At 41.4% G+C, this 17,698-nt stretch overlaps 1 protein-coding gene across 1 annotated transcript in view; it reads left to right on the top strand.

Annotated features, from left to right (window-relative positions):
- Window positions 1-17,698, top strand: part of Amfr (autocrine motility factor receptor) — a 41,694-nt gene that overhangs the window by 8,003 nt on the left and 15,993 nt on the right. Inside the window, exons 3-8 of the mRNA XM_041649542.1 lie at window positions 4,126-4,290; window positions 5,392-5,544; window positions 10,042-10,082; window positions 10,236-10,368; window positions 14,131-14,264; window positions 15,100-15,210. Coding sequence (XP_041505476.1) covers window positions 4,126-4,290; window positions 5,392-5,544; window positions 10,042-10,082; window positions 10,236-10,368; window positions 14,131-14,264; window positions 15,100-15,210 — 737 coding nt within the window. The remainder of the gene's footprint in view (window positions 1-4,125; window positions 4,291-5,391; window positions 5,545-10,041; window positions 10,083-10,235; window positions 10,369-14,130; window positions 14,265-15,099; window positions 15,211-17,698) is intronic.

Genomic DNA, 17,698 nt, shown 5'->3' on the forward strand with positions numbered 1-17,698 from the left:
CTGCTGGTATGGAAGGCACCAGGTCTCATTACAGATGGTTGTGAGCCACCATGTGGTTGCTGGGAATTGAACTCAGGACCTCTGGAAGAGCAGCCAGTGCTCTTACCCTCTGAGCCACCTCTCCAGCCCTAATTATACTCTTGATAGCTAGTCTATCCCATTGTAACTATTTCTCCACGATTTTTTGTTTTATTGAAACAGGACCTTGCTATGTAGTTCTGCAGGCCTGGAACTTGCTTTGTAGAGAAGACTGCCCTTGAACTCGCAGTCTCACGGCTCAGCCACCCTTGCTGGGATTATCCTTACTTCTGGCTCAGAAGCTCCATATGATACTTGGTTCTTCATTCTTTCTGAGCTAGAAATGGCCCAGGCCTGTGGCAGGCTGTCTGAGTGGCAGCAGTGGGCCTTCAGTGTTTTGTTTTCTCTAACGTGTGTGGTGTCAGGTCAAAATTTACAGTAAATGTAAATATCTTCAGGTATTTGAAACTCTTGTTATTCCCCCAACTTAGCCTTTTCAGTATAGAACACATCTTTATGCTGTTTTTTTGCTGGCTTATTTTATTATTAATGCCACCCAGTAGCATTTATTAAGAACTATTTTGAGAGCTAAGCAGGGATGACATATGCCTTTAAATCTAGCACTTGGAAGGCAGAGGCAAGTGGATCTCTGAGTTTGAGTCCAGCCTGGTCTACATAGTGAGTTCTAGGATAGCCAGGACTAGACAGAGAAACCCTTTCTCAAAAAACAAACTAACGACAACAAAAAAGAACTATTTTGATTTAAGACTCTAAGAATTGGCATATATTTGCTCTGTGGGTGCTTAAAGTTTAAAAAATAAGACTAACATTAGAGACAAAGACACTGACTACCTAAAATGGTATAAATACTAACAGTTAAGTAGAGCCTTAGAGCATGAGAGGGGTCTCTCTCTCTCTCTCATATTGAATTATTTTAGCCTACTTAAAAAATAGTTATTTTATTTTGTGTGCACTGGTGTTTTGCCGTGGGTGTCAGATCTTCTGGAACTGAAATTACAGACAGTTGTAAGCTGTCATGTTGGTGCTAGGAATTGAACCCGTCCTCTGGAAGAGCAATCAGTGCTCTTAACCACTGAGTCATCTCTCCAGCCCCTCTCTTTCTGCTTTTAAAATTTTATTTTTTTTTATACCAGTGTTTTACCTACATGTATGTAAGTGTACCATTTGTGTGTCTGGTGCCCATGGAGGCTAGAAGAAGGAACTGGATCCCCTAGAACTGGAGTTAGAGATTACAGAGGGTTGTCAGTTACTGTGCAGGTACTGGGAAGTATAAAGTTGTGTTGTATTCTTTATAAGAGCAGCAAATGCTTATAAGCACTGAGCATCGACCCAGCCAGAGAGTTTTGATTTTAAATATATTTAAAGCATTTAAAAAAAGCTCTTTACAGGCTGTGTGGTGGTGGTACATTCCTTTACTCCCAGTGCTCAGGAGGCAGAGGCAGGCGGATCTCCAAGTTCCATGCCAGCCTGAGGTAGAGAACGAGCTCCAGAACAGCCAGGGCTACACAGAGAAGCCCTGGCTCAAAGAAAGAAAGAAAAGAAAGCACTTTACATTTATTAAGCCACTTAATTCACCACCTATTCTGTGAGACTAGGCTGTTATACTAAGACCTATTTTATGCTTGGAAAACTAAAGCATGACGTGTCAGTGACCCCACACTGTACAGTGGCACAGCCAGGAATCACACACAGCCAGGGATATTTCAGGTTCTTCCACTTTCCCTGCCTAGGGAACAGACGTTCACCCCGGATTCCAGGCTTACTGTGTTGGGGTGTGGTGTTCAGAACCAGGGTCCACACTAGCCGTATTCACTGTGTAAGGGCAGCAGGAGCAATGCTGCTGGTGTCTGCCTTTGCAATGGATAGAACTAGAAGATACTCTTTTTTCCCCCTAGTTAACTTTGTTCTCTGAACTCAAGGTATCTAATTAGAGTCACATTTAAATTCTCAAAGTAATTCTATTCTTTGTGTTGGGGTCCTGCTGACCTCAAACTCAAGACCTTCTTGCCTTTGCTTTCCAGTCCTGAGTGATGGTGCCACTAAATCGTATCCCCAGCTTTAACTTCAACTTGTAAATGTTTGTACTCCTTAGAAATTGTGTATGAAAGTCTCATTGGAAGTCGTGTTTTCACTGAGCGGTGGCACATGACTTTAATCCCAGCACTCAGGAGGTAGAGACAGGTGGATCTCTGAGTTTGAGGGCAGCCTGGTCTACATAATAAGTTCCAGAACAGCTAGGGCTACATGAAGAGAGCCTGTCTCAAAATAAAGAGGAAAAAAGTGATATTCGTTCATTCTTATCTTTACCCGGATTCTTACCCTTCCATCAATAGCTGGGTAATCAGATATTTTAATATTTGTAAGAGCTAGGACTCATTTGCTGTCCCCTTGCCTTTTCCCCTGCCCTAAGAAAGTGACAATTTTTAAAACTGAAAGTTTCAATTTAAAAAAGATGATAAGGACTGGATGACTCAGCACCTTATTACTGTTGCAGAGGACCAGAGCTTGATCCCCAGAACCCACATGGTGGCTCATCACCACCTAGAACACCAACACCACTCCAGTGTTGGGTGTTCTAGCACTCTGACCTCTGGGAGTACCAGGCATTCACGTGGTGCAGATGTAGCACGCAGACAAAACATTCATACAGATAAAACAATTAAAAAAATAATATAGCAAAGAAATAACATAATCTACTGCTTATGGCACACCTTAACTGCTGTTTAGAAAGTAGATGGCTGTTCTTAAAAATAATAAGACCTTTGTAGTCTTCTTTTAAATAGTGTTGAATTAGAAACTCACTCAAATATGTATTTTCATAAAATATTTTTTGAATAGGGAGAATTAAAAACAATTTGAGTCTCTCAGTTACTGTTAAGTCAGTATGCTGATATATCTAGAGAACATTTACCTACAGTGATAAAGTTCTCACATTAATATGTGAGAAAAAACAGTGTCCAAAAATAAAATATTGCATATTGGATGAAGAAAAAAAATAAATATTAAGGGCATTATTTTATTTTTAATCTGCTTTTGGTTTGGTTTTAGGTCTTTTTTTTTTTTTTTTTTCTGTTAGCCCAGATTGGCTTCCCAAGTGCTGGAATTGCAGGCAGGCACAACTATACTTAGCTGTGTGGATAGACATAGTTTTAAATTTTTTATTGTTGTTTTTATATTTTTATATTTTATATACTAGCAAGTGACCTTTTAATTTTTATTATTTTCGTGTGTGTAGTGTGTGTATGTTGTATACATTGTGGGTGTGTGTATGTATTTGCATGTGTCTGGAGGCCAGAGGTTGACTTTAAGGGACTTTCTCAATTGCTTTCCACCTTTTTTTCTCCTTAAGATTTAAAACATTGTGTTCTTTTTGTGTATATGTCTGCATCAGTTTACTGCACAATGTGCCTTGTAAGCTGCCTGATGTGGGTGCTGGGAATGGAGTCCAGTCAGATATTCTGCAAGAGCAGTAAAGGCTCTTAACCACAAACCTTCTCTCTAGCCCTTTCTATCTTATTTTTCTGAGACTGGTTTTCCTGAACCTGGAGCTCATCAGTTTAGCTAGACTGGCCAATGAGCTGCAAGGATTGGCTGTCTCTGCCCCTCAGTACTGGGGTTACAGACAAGTGTGCCTTCTCCACTGGCTTTTACTTGGGTGCGAGGGTTCCAAACTCAGGTCTTCATGCTGCGTGGCAAGTATTGCACCTACTGAGCCATCTCCCAAGCCATGCTTAATATTTTATGTAGAAAATCTAATATTTTCTATTGTTGATTAAGTCAGAGTGCAGAAATAATATAAATTAAAAAAATCAATAAAAATTATTGAAGTAATACTGATAACCCTTGCTGATATTTTCTACTGTACATGTAAACCTAAAATATTTTGCGTAAGGACTAGACTAATATAACTGCTTTTTTATTGGCTGAAACTTCCTGGCTGTTCCAGATTACAAGTTTCAGTTCTGAGATGACTTTGTGGCTGTCCGGCTCTATTCTGTGAGGAATGTTCTTGCTTTTGTTACGTTAGCATCTCGTACATAGACTTTGTATGATGGAACTCACCTTTACCCACTTTTTTCTTTTTAGCATCTCAAAGACAAGTTTTGGAATTTTATTTTCTACAAGTTCATTTTCATTTTTGGTGTGCTGAATGTCCAGACTGTGGAGGAGGTGGTGATGTGGTGCCTCTGGTTTGCCGGACTTGTTTTTCTGCACTTGATGGTTCAGCTCTGCAAAGACCGATTTGAATATGTGAGTTTTTAGCCACCTCTTTGATTGCTCAGTCGCATGTGTGCCAGGTTTGATGTAAGAAGTAAAGTGAGAAAGGCACAGGCTGCATGCTTGGGATAACTCAGAGGGGACTTCTAGGTCATCTGACACAGCCTCTTTCTGGAGGAGCTTCTGCCACAGCTGTAGGCCACCTCGCCCTCACTGTCATCCCCCAAACTCTGTAGTCACCCCCTCCACCCTTATCTTAGATCAGGAACTGTGATTGTATACAGCTTGAACTTTTCTGGATGTTTCCTGTTTTTTGTTTTGTTTCGTTTCCTCCTCCTTTTGCCCTGGTTGTGGCACTTTTCTTTCTCACTGGTTTGTGCTGGTTTTCTTGGTGTCAAGACTGAATGAGCTGTTTCTATTTCCTGTTTGGGTATAAGATCAGCCTGTGACTTGAGGTCAGACCTGCACAGCAAGCACCCGAAGTGCTGCCACCCAGTTGAGCCCACTCTATGACCTGTGTCCCTCTCTGTTCTCAGTGTTCATGGAGATGGCATTGCACTTCTTCCAGAGTTAATCTCACTCTAGAAGAGTTTCATTCTTGTTACAAATAGGAGTTTCCAGCCTTCCTTTCTGGGCTGGTTGTAGCCTACACTCAGCACAACAGGAATTTCAACACCAGGTTTCTTTTCCAGGCAGTCACTTGTCCTTGCCTAGTATTAACATGCCATTATGAGTGGTAATCCTGTAATTCCTCTCCATTGTTCTTTCCCTAACAGGCTAATAGGCTGCAAGTGAATTCTAATCTTCCATGATTAGAGTAACACAAACAGAAACAGCAGAACCAGGATACTGTTCTGAGTCCTATATGTTATTAGAGGAGATAACTGAACATCCTTCTAGAGATTGTAATCTCATGGTAGAAGGATACTGGAGAATCAAAGTATAGAGTCTGTTGTATCTGATGAATTAAATGATAAAGTTTTAAAAATCTCAACTCATTGCATTTAGGTCATGGTCGAATTTGGGCTTTTCTATGTTAGTGTAGTGCCCCAAGCAAACATAGCAAGCTTGATCTTGAATTCTCTGCGGTTGCCGTGGTGGGGCAGTGAACTGTCTCTCTGTTTTGTTTTGCAGCTTTCCTTCTCTCCCACCACACCAATGAGCAGCCACGGGAGAGTCCTGTCTTTGTTGATTGCTATGCTGCTCTCCTGCTGTGGACTGGCAGTTGTCTGCTGTGTCACAGGCTACACCCATGGCATGCACACCTTGGCTTTCATGGCTGCAGAGGTAAGGTGCTAGGCACACTCATTAGATTCCTAAACATTTGCAAGGAGACCAGACTATTTGAAAAGGTATTTAGTCTTTGATTTTAACTGGCATTCCCTCCCCGCTCCCCACAAGACAGGGTTACTCTATGTAGCCCTGGCTATCCTGGAACTCCATCTGCCTTCCTGTACCTCCTTAGTGGTGGGATTAAAGGCATGCACCACTACCACCTGGCAGAAAAAGAAATTAATGGCATTTATTTATTTATTTCATGTGTGTGTGCTACAGCATATGTCTAGAGGTGAGAGGACCACCCGTAAGAATTAGTTCTCTCCTTCCAACCATGTAAGTCCCAGGTGTAGTGACAAGTGCCTTTACTTACTGAGCCATTTTGTCAGCCTGATTTTTTTTTTTATAGAGAGTATTTATTTGTTCTTTGACAGTTTTATTCATGCAAATAATTTGTCATGATGGTGTTCATCCCGGGTTTTCCCCTGGGCTCCCCCGGACCTCTGCAACATGCCGCCTTTCCACCTTCATGGTCTCTTCCTTTTAATTTTACTGCCCTGTGACTGAGCACAGTTAGCACTTCTTGCAGACTCATGGGTGCAGGCTATTCTCTCTGAATATTTAAAGATAAAAAATTGTTTTTTAAAATTTGCAGGAGATACCATTTTTTTTCTCTGTTCAGTAGAAACCCAATTAAAAAGTAAAGGTTTATTTATCATTATTTTATGTGTATGGGTGTTTTGTCTACATTTACATCTGTTTACCATGTATATACAGTGCCTGTAGAGGCTAGAAGAGGTTGTTGGACCCTCTGGAATTGGAGTTACAGACAGTTGGGAGCCGCCATGTGTTTGTTCAGCTGGGAACTGAATGTTGGTTTTCTGGAAGCGCAGCCAGTGCTCTTAACCACCAAGTTATCTACAGCACCCAAAACCCAAAGTTTTTTAATGTCTTGATTTTTTTTTTAGTTTTATTTTATTTTATTTTAATGTGTCAAAGTGTTTTGCCTGCATGTATGTATATGCACTGTGTGTGTCCTTGGTGCCTTCAGAAGTCAGACGAAGGCATTAGACCCCCTTGAATCAGAGTTACAGAGGGCTATGAACTACCATCATGTGTGTTCCTTTGCAGGAGGAACAAATTCTGTAAACTACTGAGCCATCTCTTTAGCCTGTTCATACTCTTTATAATCAATAACTAATATATTTGCCTTTTCCTCAGTCAAAGACAAACTTTATAATACTTTTACCTATAATGGCTAATTAGGAAAATGAAATATAGCAATTTCTTTCTTTTGTGATTTTAGTGTCCACAGTTTATCTTCAGTGAGCTTATATCTGAAATTATTAAATGGAAAATTCTGGAAATAACAATTCAAAAGGTTTATTATTGTTTGTTTGGTGCTGGCTGTAAAACTCAGGGCCGTGTGTGCTCTGCTAACTCAGCTCACACACTTTAGCCCCACAACGTAGAAGCTGTAAATTCTGCACTGTTGTGAGGGCCACAGTGACATGGGTGCTATCCCGGCTGAAACATGTCATTTATTTGTTTAGGGCATCCACAGTGTATATCTACTCACCTGTGAATCATTTACTGGCCAGTTCAGTCTGATCACCTATAGATGTTTCATGGTGCTTTGTCTGAGTATCCTAGTTACTTCTCTGTTGCTATGGTTAAGTACTCAACAAAGGGAGAAAGGCTGAGTTTTGGTTTATAGTTCCTGAGGGATACAGTTCATATTAGCAGAGAAGATATGGCAGCAGGCAGAGATGCATGGTGACCGGAATAGGAAGCTGATTATCACATTGCATCTGCATTGTATAAACAGAAAGCAGCAAATGCTTGCTTGCTGCTAAATTCTCCTTCTCTATCTGTAAATGAAGGGTGCTCTTTTGTTCCCCGCCACACAGACCCAAATAATCACACAGAAGCTATATTAATTACAACACTGCTTAGCCTATTAGCTCAGGCTTCTTATTAACTAACTCTTACATCTTATATCTTAAATTAGCCCTTTTGTATTAATCTGCGTATCACCACGAGGTTCTGGCCTACCTGTAAGGTTCCACGTGTCCTTCTCCTTTGGCAGCTACATTGCTTCTCACTGCCTCCACTGACTCCGCCGACTCCGCCTACTCTCTCTCTATATCTCTTCCAGCCTGGCTATATTCTCTGCTGCCATAGGCCAAAGCATCTTTATTCATTAACCAATAAAAGCAACACATATACCGAAGGACATCCGACATCATTTGGCTCTACAGTCCAGGGTGCCAGTCTGGGGGGTTTCAGAACGATTCCATAGGCATGCTTAAAGGCCCATCTCCATCCAGGTGGTTCTAGAGTCTGTCAAGCTGACAGTACTATCACATCAAATAACCTTTATCTGCTTAATAGTGACCACAGTATACAAGAATAACAAATCAGAGGAAGCACAGGTATAAACCAGAAGGGCAAGTTCCTTTAGTATTATATAGTAATGCATTAGTGCATATAGGACAAAGCCGTATATAGCACACCTTTAATCCCAGTGCTCGGGAGGCAGAGGCAGGCTGATCTTTGAGTTCAAGGCCAGCCTGGTGTATATAGCAAGTTCCTGGACACCCAGTGTTATATAGTGAGACCCAGTCTCAGAAAAAAAAAAAGAAAGGAAACAACATACCTACTTTGGATAAGAGAGATCTATGTAGTAGCTATACTGAAGCTAGTTATTTATCTTTAGAATGGATTATGTGTAAATATTTAGGAATTTGTTAGAAGCAAGGTTAAAGTTTATTTTTGCCCAGAAGTATTAATTTCAGAGCATAATGTAGTGTCAATAAAATTAGAAAAGGGGGCTGGGCTGGAGAGACAACTCATCAGCTAAGAGAACTTACTGTTGTTGCAGTGAACCACATGGAAGCTTACAGCTGTCCTTAACTCCACTTTCAGGGGATCCCACACCCTCTTTTGATGTCAGAGGGCACTAGGTGTTTACATGGTGTGCATAATGCACATAGGATATAAATTTTTTTAAAATTGAAAACCATTTAAGTATTTAGGGAAAATATTTGTAATCCCAGTTGAATATGTATCTGTAAAAGTATGTAATAGTATTTCCTCTTAAAAAGACCTATTTAGACCATACAGATATAATAATTAGTTTGTTTTAGATATATTTTATTGCTAAATATTGTTTGAATGATATGCTTATTTGTTTTGTTGTTTTTGCTGATATATTCCTCCAGTTTAATAATTTACCAAACTAAGCAAAAAGTTATACTTAAAAGTAAACACATCTAAAGTAGCTGAGTGGCTGGGTGTGGTAGCACATACTTAATAGTCGAAGAACCCAGGAGCATCTCTGAGCTTGAGGCCAGCTTGGTCTACAAACCTATCTTCAGGACAACTAACTTTCCTAAAACTTTAGTGAGACCTTGTGTAAAAAAACAACAACAACAAAAAAAAAAACCCAACCAAAACAGCAAACAAACAGCCCCACCCCTTTTTGATTTCTCTAGACAGCGTTTCTCTGTAGCTTTAGAGCCTGTCCTGGAACTCGCTCTGTAGCCCAGGCTGATGTTGAGCTCACAGAGATCTGGAGTGCTGGGATTAATGGTGTGTGCCTCCACCACCCAAACCCACCCTCCTCTTTTAGAGCTAGTCCTAGAACTAGCTCTTATAGACCAGGCTGGCCTTGAACTCATAGAGATCCACCTGCTTCTGCCTCCTTCAGCAAATCCTACTGGCCTGCGCCTGCTGGCAGAGGTTTCTGTCCCACCAGGTCCCGTAGCTATTTAGTCTCAAAGAAATACACAGAGGCTTATATTAATTATAAACTAGTTGGCCTAGTAGTTCAGGTTTTTCTTATTAACTAATTCTTACGTCTTAAATTAGCCCATAATTCTTGTCTGTGTTAGCCACGTGACTTGGTACCTTTGTCAGTGAGGGGTTCTCATTTTGCTTCCTCTGTGTCTTGGTGACGACTGCAGACTGACCTTATTTCTTCCCAGAATTCTCCTGTTCTTGTCACCCTGCCTATACTTCCTGCCTGGCTACTAGCCAATCAGCACGGTATTAAAACAATACAAGACCATTTGTCCCACAGCATGCGCCACCAGAACCAGCGCTTTAGAGTCTTATTTCTGGTTTAATTCCTTATTATCCTTTGTTCTGGTAAATGGAGGGTACAAAAGCCTCAGGATAGAGCAGTCATAGTTGGCATTACAGTGCTGCCCTAGTGGGATACCCTTCCAGTAACCAGTCATGGTGACTTGGTGTTGGACAGTGAGGAGGACCTCTCGTCATTGTAGAAGGTATTCTTGGGAGATGGGGAGGGACAGCTGCTCATTATTCTCAACTGGAAAAGGTTCAACAAAAGTGAGGCTCCTGTGTTGTGAAAATATTCCATGGCAATGGGGCAGAGGAAGTGAAAGGGTGATAAATTTGACCGATCTACTTTTCATCTTGTTTTAGTTTTGTTTTATAGAAATCTGCTTTTTAACTAAACTAAGAAGGATTTCTCTTTTGCAGTCTCTTCTTGTGACAGTAAGGACAGCTCATGTGATTTTAAGGTGAGCAGAAATTTTGGATGATTGGCATTTACTTGTTCAGTTGATTTTGAGATTAATGGTTTAAAATAGATGAAAATGTGACTAAGCTATAGCATGTTTAAAGTACATTTTCTTGTAAAAGTAAGTTAACACATTTTTCTGTCTAAATTGTAGATATGTAATTCACCTCTGGGACCTCAACCATGAAGGGACTTGGGAAGGAAAGGGAACCTACGTGTATTACACCGATTTTGTCATGGAGCTCACTCTCTTGTCCTTGGACCTCATGCACCACATCCACATGCTGGTGAGTCCCCCAGGAAGAGGGCTGACAGAGGGCCGAGGGGTTCAAGACACGAACCCTGGTTTGTACATTAAAGAAACGAAATGTTCAGTAAAAATACTCAAGTAAAAGACTTGAGTATCGGGGCTGGAGAGATGGCTCAGTGGTTAAGAGCATTGCCTGCTCTTCCAAAGGTCCTGAGTTCAATTCCTAGCAACCACATGGTGGCTCACAACCATCTGTAAAGAGGTCTGGCGCCCTCTTCTGGCCTTCAGGCATACAGACAGAATATTGTATACATAACAAATAAATAAATAAATATTTTTAAAAAAAAAAAAAAAAGAAAAAAAAAAAGACTTGAGTATCATTGGGCAGCCTTCGTCTTTGGTGGCTGGGTGCAGAACACTGCTCTGCACTGCTTTGGTTGGTGCCTGGCTCAGGAGGTTTGCTGTGCCAGGGGACTTGGTTAACTCTGCTGACAGTCAGGTGAGCTTTCTTTAAGCACGATAAAAGGGGTTTTTCCTTTAGTGTCTGGTTTTTTCTACTGAACAGTTTCTCTCTAGTGGTACTGGCCTTTACCTCCTTATAGGTTTGGTTTTTTTTTTTTTAAACCTTTGTAATGAAAAACAAATGCTTGTACTTAATATCTACTGCTTTAAGTTGGTGTGTCAGAAATGTCAGTGTTGAAGCAGGGCCAGTCTTACCCATCTGTAATTCCAGCACTTGTGAGGCAGAGGCAGGAGAATCATCAGGTCGGGACAACCCTTGGTACATACCGAGACCCTGTCTCAAACCCCAAGGACCCGCCAAGCATATTCAGTGCCCTGGGTTCGTGGTTCCCAGCACCACAGAAGGGAAATATAAGCCTCCTTGACAGGTGAACATTTTTTAAAAAAAATCTACTAGTGTGCTGGAGAGATGGCTCAGCGGTTAAGAGCACTGACTGTTCTTCCAGAGGACCTGGGTTCAATACCCAGCACTCTCAACTGTCTGTAACTCCATTTCCATGGGGATCTGACACCTTCAGACATACAAATGTGCACATACAAAAAAAAAAAATCTAATCATGGTGAGACCCAGTGTTGTCATGGGGACTTATTTATAAACTCGTCACAGTAACATTCAAGTCACTGGCAGAGTGGAGAGTGCACATTTATAAGTTAAAGGGCCAGTGAAATGGGCTCAGAAGGTAAAGGTGGGTGCCTCATGACAAGCCTGACAACATGGAGCTTGAGCCCCAGGACCCACATGGTGGAAGAAGTGAACCAACTCCGCAAGCAGTGCTCTGACCTCCAGAAATGGTCACTTTCTGGTTTTGTTGTTGTTTTGTTTTAAGAGTCAGGGTTTCTCTCTGTAGCGTTGGTGCCTGTCCTGAACCTAGGTCTTGTAGACTGGGCTGGTCTCTGTCTCCCGAGTGTTGGGATTAAAGGTGTGTCATCACAACCACCCGGCCTAGGGTCACTTTCTGAAAAGAAAACAACACTTCGTATTTTTTAATATTATAAATTTTATTATAAAAAACTTGCAAATAAATAAACATTATGCATCGAGTTAAACAGATCCAAAGTCTATACAATGTAATGAAGTTATATACATTTAGAATTGACATTTGAAGTAGAAGCTTCACATTTTGTTGTATTTCTCTGCTTTTGTTTAAAAAAAAAAAAGCTTTGTTGCATTTAGAGTGTGTGTGTGTGTACATGCACGTGTGTGTGCATGTGTGTTCTAACGACAGTGTATGTGTGGAGGTCAGAGCACTGCTTGTGGAGTTGTTTCCTTTCTTCCACCATGTGGGTCCTGGAGATCAAGCTCATGGTGTCACACTTGTCAGGAGACACCCACCTTTACTTCTCAGCCCACTTCACTGGCCCTTTAATTGATTCTTACGTATTTAAATACATAGCTTCATAAATTGAGTCCTTTTTGGACATACAGTGTTTGCATGTGTTTGCTTATGCAGTACTGGGTTTCAAACCCAGGGACTCATGTCAAATAAGCGTCTGCTTCTGAGCTACATTTCCAGCTAATTTTTTAAAATTACTATGTTATAAAAATTGCCTCTGCTAGCAACAGTTCTTCTAAACCATCCAAATATCTTCAGGACAAAACGCTTAATCACATAGCTACACCATGATTTAATTATGTACACCCTGAAATGGGCTATTTAGATTATATTTGTTAGTTTGCTATTTCAAGATATTATATAATTAGAAAAAAATCATGTTAGTATATTTAAGGTAGTGAAGCTGTTACCTAGATGTGGAAATAACCAGGCTAGCTTAAAGATAGACAAATATATTTTATTTATTATAAGGGGAAAACTCACGCCACAGGCATGGAAGATACAGGCTCTGCTTGACCAAGGGGGAAACTACACAGAGAGCGCACCTGGGTGGTGCACAGGTTTTTTTATTTCCTGGTCCCAGAAAGCCACGCCTAAATTAGGTTCCATCTCTTACAGATTATTGGTTAACAAGGCTTTCCCCATCACGGTAGTTATATCCTGCCTTTTTACTCAAAAATGTTATTAGTAAATTAACACCCAAACCTACTTTGTATAAAATATGACATTAAAATATATTTATAAATTAGCCGGGCAATGGTGGCGCACACCTTTAATCCCAGCACTTGGGAGGCAGAGGCAGGCGGATCTCTGTGAGTTGGAGGTCAGTGTTGTCTACAGAGTGAGTTCCAGGACAGGCTCCAAAGCGAAAGAGAAACCTTGTCTCAAAAAAACCAAAAAAAAAAAATATATATATATATATATAAAATATATTATATAAACACATATAAATATATACAAATTATTCCAATAAATATAATCTATATTTTATATACATCTAGTCCAATGTAATTCAAATGAACTATTTTATATAAACTTACAATCTACCTGTTCTTCTGTTGGGCATCTTGTTGATGTACATTTTCTTCTCTTATAATTGCATGAATGATTGGGCTGGGGATATAGCTCAGCTAGTAGAGTGCTTAGCATGAATAAACCCTGAGTTTGATCCTGGCACTGCATAAACTGGGGGTGGGGATGCATGACTAATTAATCCCAGAATTCAAGAGGAAGAAGCAGGAAGGCTGGGAGTTCAAGGTCATATTTGACTACATAATGAGTGTCAGGACAATCTGGGATACAGAAGATCCTACTCCATCCTCCAGAAATGCGTGTATGTTTGTGTACATAGAAGTCTGTATGGCTGGACATCTTTTAGCATTAAGTGTTTAATTTTCTGGTTAATTACTCAGGAAAGGTTTCTGGCAGTGTGGGATACCTCGGCTGATGAGCCAGTGTATTGTTTAGGGCAATGAAATAGATATATGCATTTGCTCACTGAAAGAGTGTTCCATTTCCCTTTCACCTTAGTAGCTTCTGTTGTACATGCACCTTCATCACTCGCAAATTCACTTGCATGCGCATATGTGTTTGTGTGTGTTTGAGAGTGTACATGTAATTTATATACATGTTTGTGTATATGTGCTCACCTCACACAGATGTGAGTGTGGAGACCGGAAGTTGATGCAACATGTTTCCTCTGTTGTTCTCCACCATAGTTTTTGAAATAGGTTTTCTTCACTAGTCTGGAACTCACTTGTGAAGCAGTCTGTTCCATGAGTTTGAGCGCCCTTCTGTGTCTGGGGCTGCAAATGTGCATGGCGGGCCTGGCTTTTCGTGTGGGTGCTGGAGGTCCTAACTCAACGTTCTGCCCACTGAGCTTTGTCTTTATCCCCTCACTTTTGTTTTTATTGTTTATTTTACTTTCCCCCATCTCTGTTTAGTTGTTTGGCAACATCTGGTTATCTATGGCTAGCCTGGTCATCTTTATGCAGCTTCGTTACCTGTTCCATGAGGTACAGCGGCGAATCCGTCGGCACAAGAACTATTTGCGGGTGGTAGGGAACATGGAAGCCAGGTAAGACAGGCTGACTCAGTGTTGCCTGAGTTTACTGTTTTTAACTGTGTGTGCGGTGTTGACCTCGCCTAGGCCGACCTCCTACTTCCTCCCATCATCCTCATCCTCTAGGCCAGGTTTAAATCTGTAATCTGGCTGCGTCAGTCCCCACTCCAGCTTCCATCTGAGCTCATTTGATAGCAGCACTGCCTCATTCCACCAGAACGTGCTTTTGTGTACTTGTAACTAGACAGGAGAGTGTGCAGGCTGTCATGTCAGACTACCTGTGTCCCACGTAGTTGCAGGGTGGTTTGTACTCCAGTGACCTTACCTTCTTTCTGGAATGTGGGGAGGGTTCCAGGAGAAACAGTGTTCTTATTTTTTGTCACTGTCTGTTGTCACTACTGAGTGAAAGCACCTGTGATCTTCCGCCATCTTTGTTTTGGGAAGGTGTGTCCTGATTGCACTTTGCATGTGCATGTTTATGGGCATGGATCACTCTCTGGAGACACTCACTTGCTAGCCTGAAGCTAACCCAAACCAGAAAGTACAGGAATAGTGGATACACTCTTTGTTTCTCAGGGACGGTTTGGATCTCTGGGGTCTGGTTCCTCTGATATGTCCATAACTGTTCTGAATGTCTAAGGAACAGGTGGAACTGTTATTGTAGGGTCAACTCTTGTGTTGAAGTTTCCCACTTGGTTTTCTGAGGACCATGAAGAACAAAAATACTTTGTTTAACTAATCAGTTTTGCTGTGTAATTGTGCCACTATGGTGGTCAGGTGTGTAATCTGGCGTTCGTTGGATGTGTGTGAAACTGCTGGGCTCCCGCTGAGCCTGTGATGTGTTTTACAGGTTTGCAGTTGCCACTCCAGAGGAGCTAGCTGTCAATAACGACGACTGTGCCATCTGCTGGGACTCTATGCAGGCTGCAAGGAAGCTTCCCTGTGGACATCTCTTTCACAAGTAGGAGCTTTGTACAGGGTGCTCGGGAGTGGCCTTCTGTTCCTGGGCTCTGGGCACTTTTTCACATGGATTTGAACATAATCCCAGTAGAAGAGCAAGGATGTTACCTCAGCTTGGCCTTGTTGCTGATGCTGCTTGGAGTCTGTGACTGGGTTTTTTTGTTTTTGTTTTTTTAATTCCGAGCCTCCTCTTTTGCCCTCAGTTCATTCTTTACCCACATTTGCCATCTTAATTTCTTTTTTTTTTTTAGCTTTCTTCATAATTTTTTTCCATTTACATTCTAAAGTAATAAATACATCCATAATATTTTTTAAAGGGGTTTCATTTTCCAGGGAAGAAAAATCTTACAGAGACCTGGGTTGAAATGGAACCAGACCAAGGCTACAAGTGATTTGTTAGCAAGGATCACAGGCTCAGCCCTTCCGTAAAACTCCAAGATTGGAGAAGATCTCATATTGCAGAGATCTCATCACAGCTGTTTAAGCTAAATAATTATATGCATGAATTTAGAGTTTTGTTATTGATGGATTTAGAGATGTCTTTTTGGCCCCTTGACTATTGAAAAAAAAAATTGTTCGTTTGTTTTTTGAGACAAGGTTTCTTTGTGTAGCTTTGGAGCCTGTCTTGGCACTCATTCTGTAGACCAGGCTGATTTCAAACTCACAGTGACTCGCCTGCCTCTGCCTCCTGAGGGTTAGGATTAAAGGCATGTGCACCACCACCACCAGGTTTTAATGTGTGTTACCTTTTGTTTATGCTCTGAAACATTTGTTTAATGATGCAAAGATGCGTTTGATTAAATAAAATTCAGTTGTGGTCTTGAGACTGAATCAGCAACTAGCTGACAGGAAGTAGTAGGGAGGAGCCATCTGGAGAAGGGTTTATAAGGAGGGCTGAGAAAAAGCACCAGAACTGCAGGGAGACTCAGGAGGATCTAGGTGAGCTAGTTGCTTTTCAGCCTCTCTGGGAAGCAGGATTCTACTTCAGCCTTTGAATCTTGAGTTCTTTAGCAGGACAAAGATTTAGATAAATTCATAAATTCTCTTAGCTTTGAAAAAGTTGGTGCCTGAGGGAACAGTTTCCTCAGGCTTCGCCTCTTGTGGCTGAACTGGTAGAGCCAGAGTTGCCGTTGCTGACTAGAATAGCCATAGCTTAGAAGTCAACAACCGTTACAAAAGAGGACACCACTTAACACCTTCAATCTTTTCTTTTTAATATCAGAAAGGCTTTGGAGCTGGAGAAGCCCACTCAAATGTCCTGACAGACGTTTTTGTTTGTTTGTTTGTTTGTTTGTTTTTTGAGACAAGGTTTCTCTGTAGCTTTGAGCCTGTCCTGGAACTAGCCCTTGTAGACCAGGCTGACCTCAAACTCACAGAGATCCGCCTGCCTCTGCCTCCCAAGTGCTGGGATTAAAGGCATGCCCCACCACTGCCCGGTCTGACAGACTGTTTTATGTGAGGACTAGGGGACTGTGTTGGGCTGTGGGGATAAAATGGAAGTATTGAATGAGGTCTTTGTGGAGCTTGCAATCTAATGTAAGAGCTGAATTTGAATGAACTGGCACATTGAAAATGTCAAGTTTAAACTGACCCATGTGCTTTATAGAAAAGAAATAGGGTTTGAAGTGACGGCACACACTTTTAATCCAGTACTCAAGAGGCAGGCACAGGCAGGTCTCTAAAGAATAATAAGAAAGTGATCCGATTCAGATTTGGAGGGGAGTGACTTTTGAGGATGAGCAGAAGTGAGATCTGCGAAGGAAGAGCAAGTTGGAGAGGATGTAAGATGGGATGTAGTCGCATTTAAGTTTTATTTTAATAAATAAAGATTGCCTGAAGAACAGAGAGTAAAACAGTCCCACTGGCAAGCCTTACAGACCAGGTTATAGTAACACACACCTTTAATCCCAGCAGCCACAGTAACACACACTTTTAATCCCAGCAGCCACAATAACACACACCTTTAATTTCAGTAGCCACACTAGTTGCCATAGAAATCTGGTGGTACACACCTTTAATCCCAGTCCTAGAGAGCAATATAAGGTGAGGGGAGACAGCTCTCAGACACAGCCTCATTCTGAGATTCCGGGAGGCAGGATTGCCTTTTCAGACTGAGGTTGAGGTAAGAGCCAGGGGCTGACTGCTCTAGCAGTGGGCAGTTGGTGTGTTGATGGAACTAGGAAGAAGTCAGTATGTGAACTCATGGAAAAGAGGAAGGAGTGTGTCTGCCCAGTTAGGAGTAGTAGGCAGGGTCCTGAGGGCCCCTGGATGGGTGGAATACCATTGAAGGGTTTTGCATAAGGTTGGTAGGTAGAGAGGAGTGGGTTGGTAGATCTCCAAAGTCACTGTTTTGAAGACAAGGCCATGGTTATTTATAACCATATTGGTCAGTAGCTAAAGTAGTAAAAAGGAAAATCACTTGAGTAGAGGACTCAAGGATGGAAGAGGCTGAATGCTGGATGCTTAAGTCTGGTGGGTTCTGAAGTAAC

Source organism: Microtus oregoni, unplaced genomic scaffold (assembly GCF_018167655.1).
Source record: "Microtus oregoni isolate MIOR12 unplaced genomic scaffold, Mior012 000004F_ref0000308, whole genome shotgun sequence".
Classification (NCBI taxonomy): Eukaryota; Metazoa; Chordata; class Mammalia; order Rodentia; family Cricetidae; genus Microtus; species Microtus oregoni.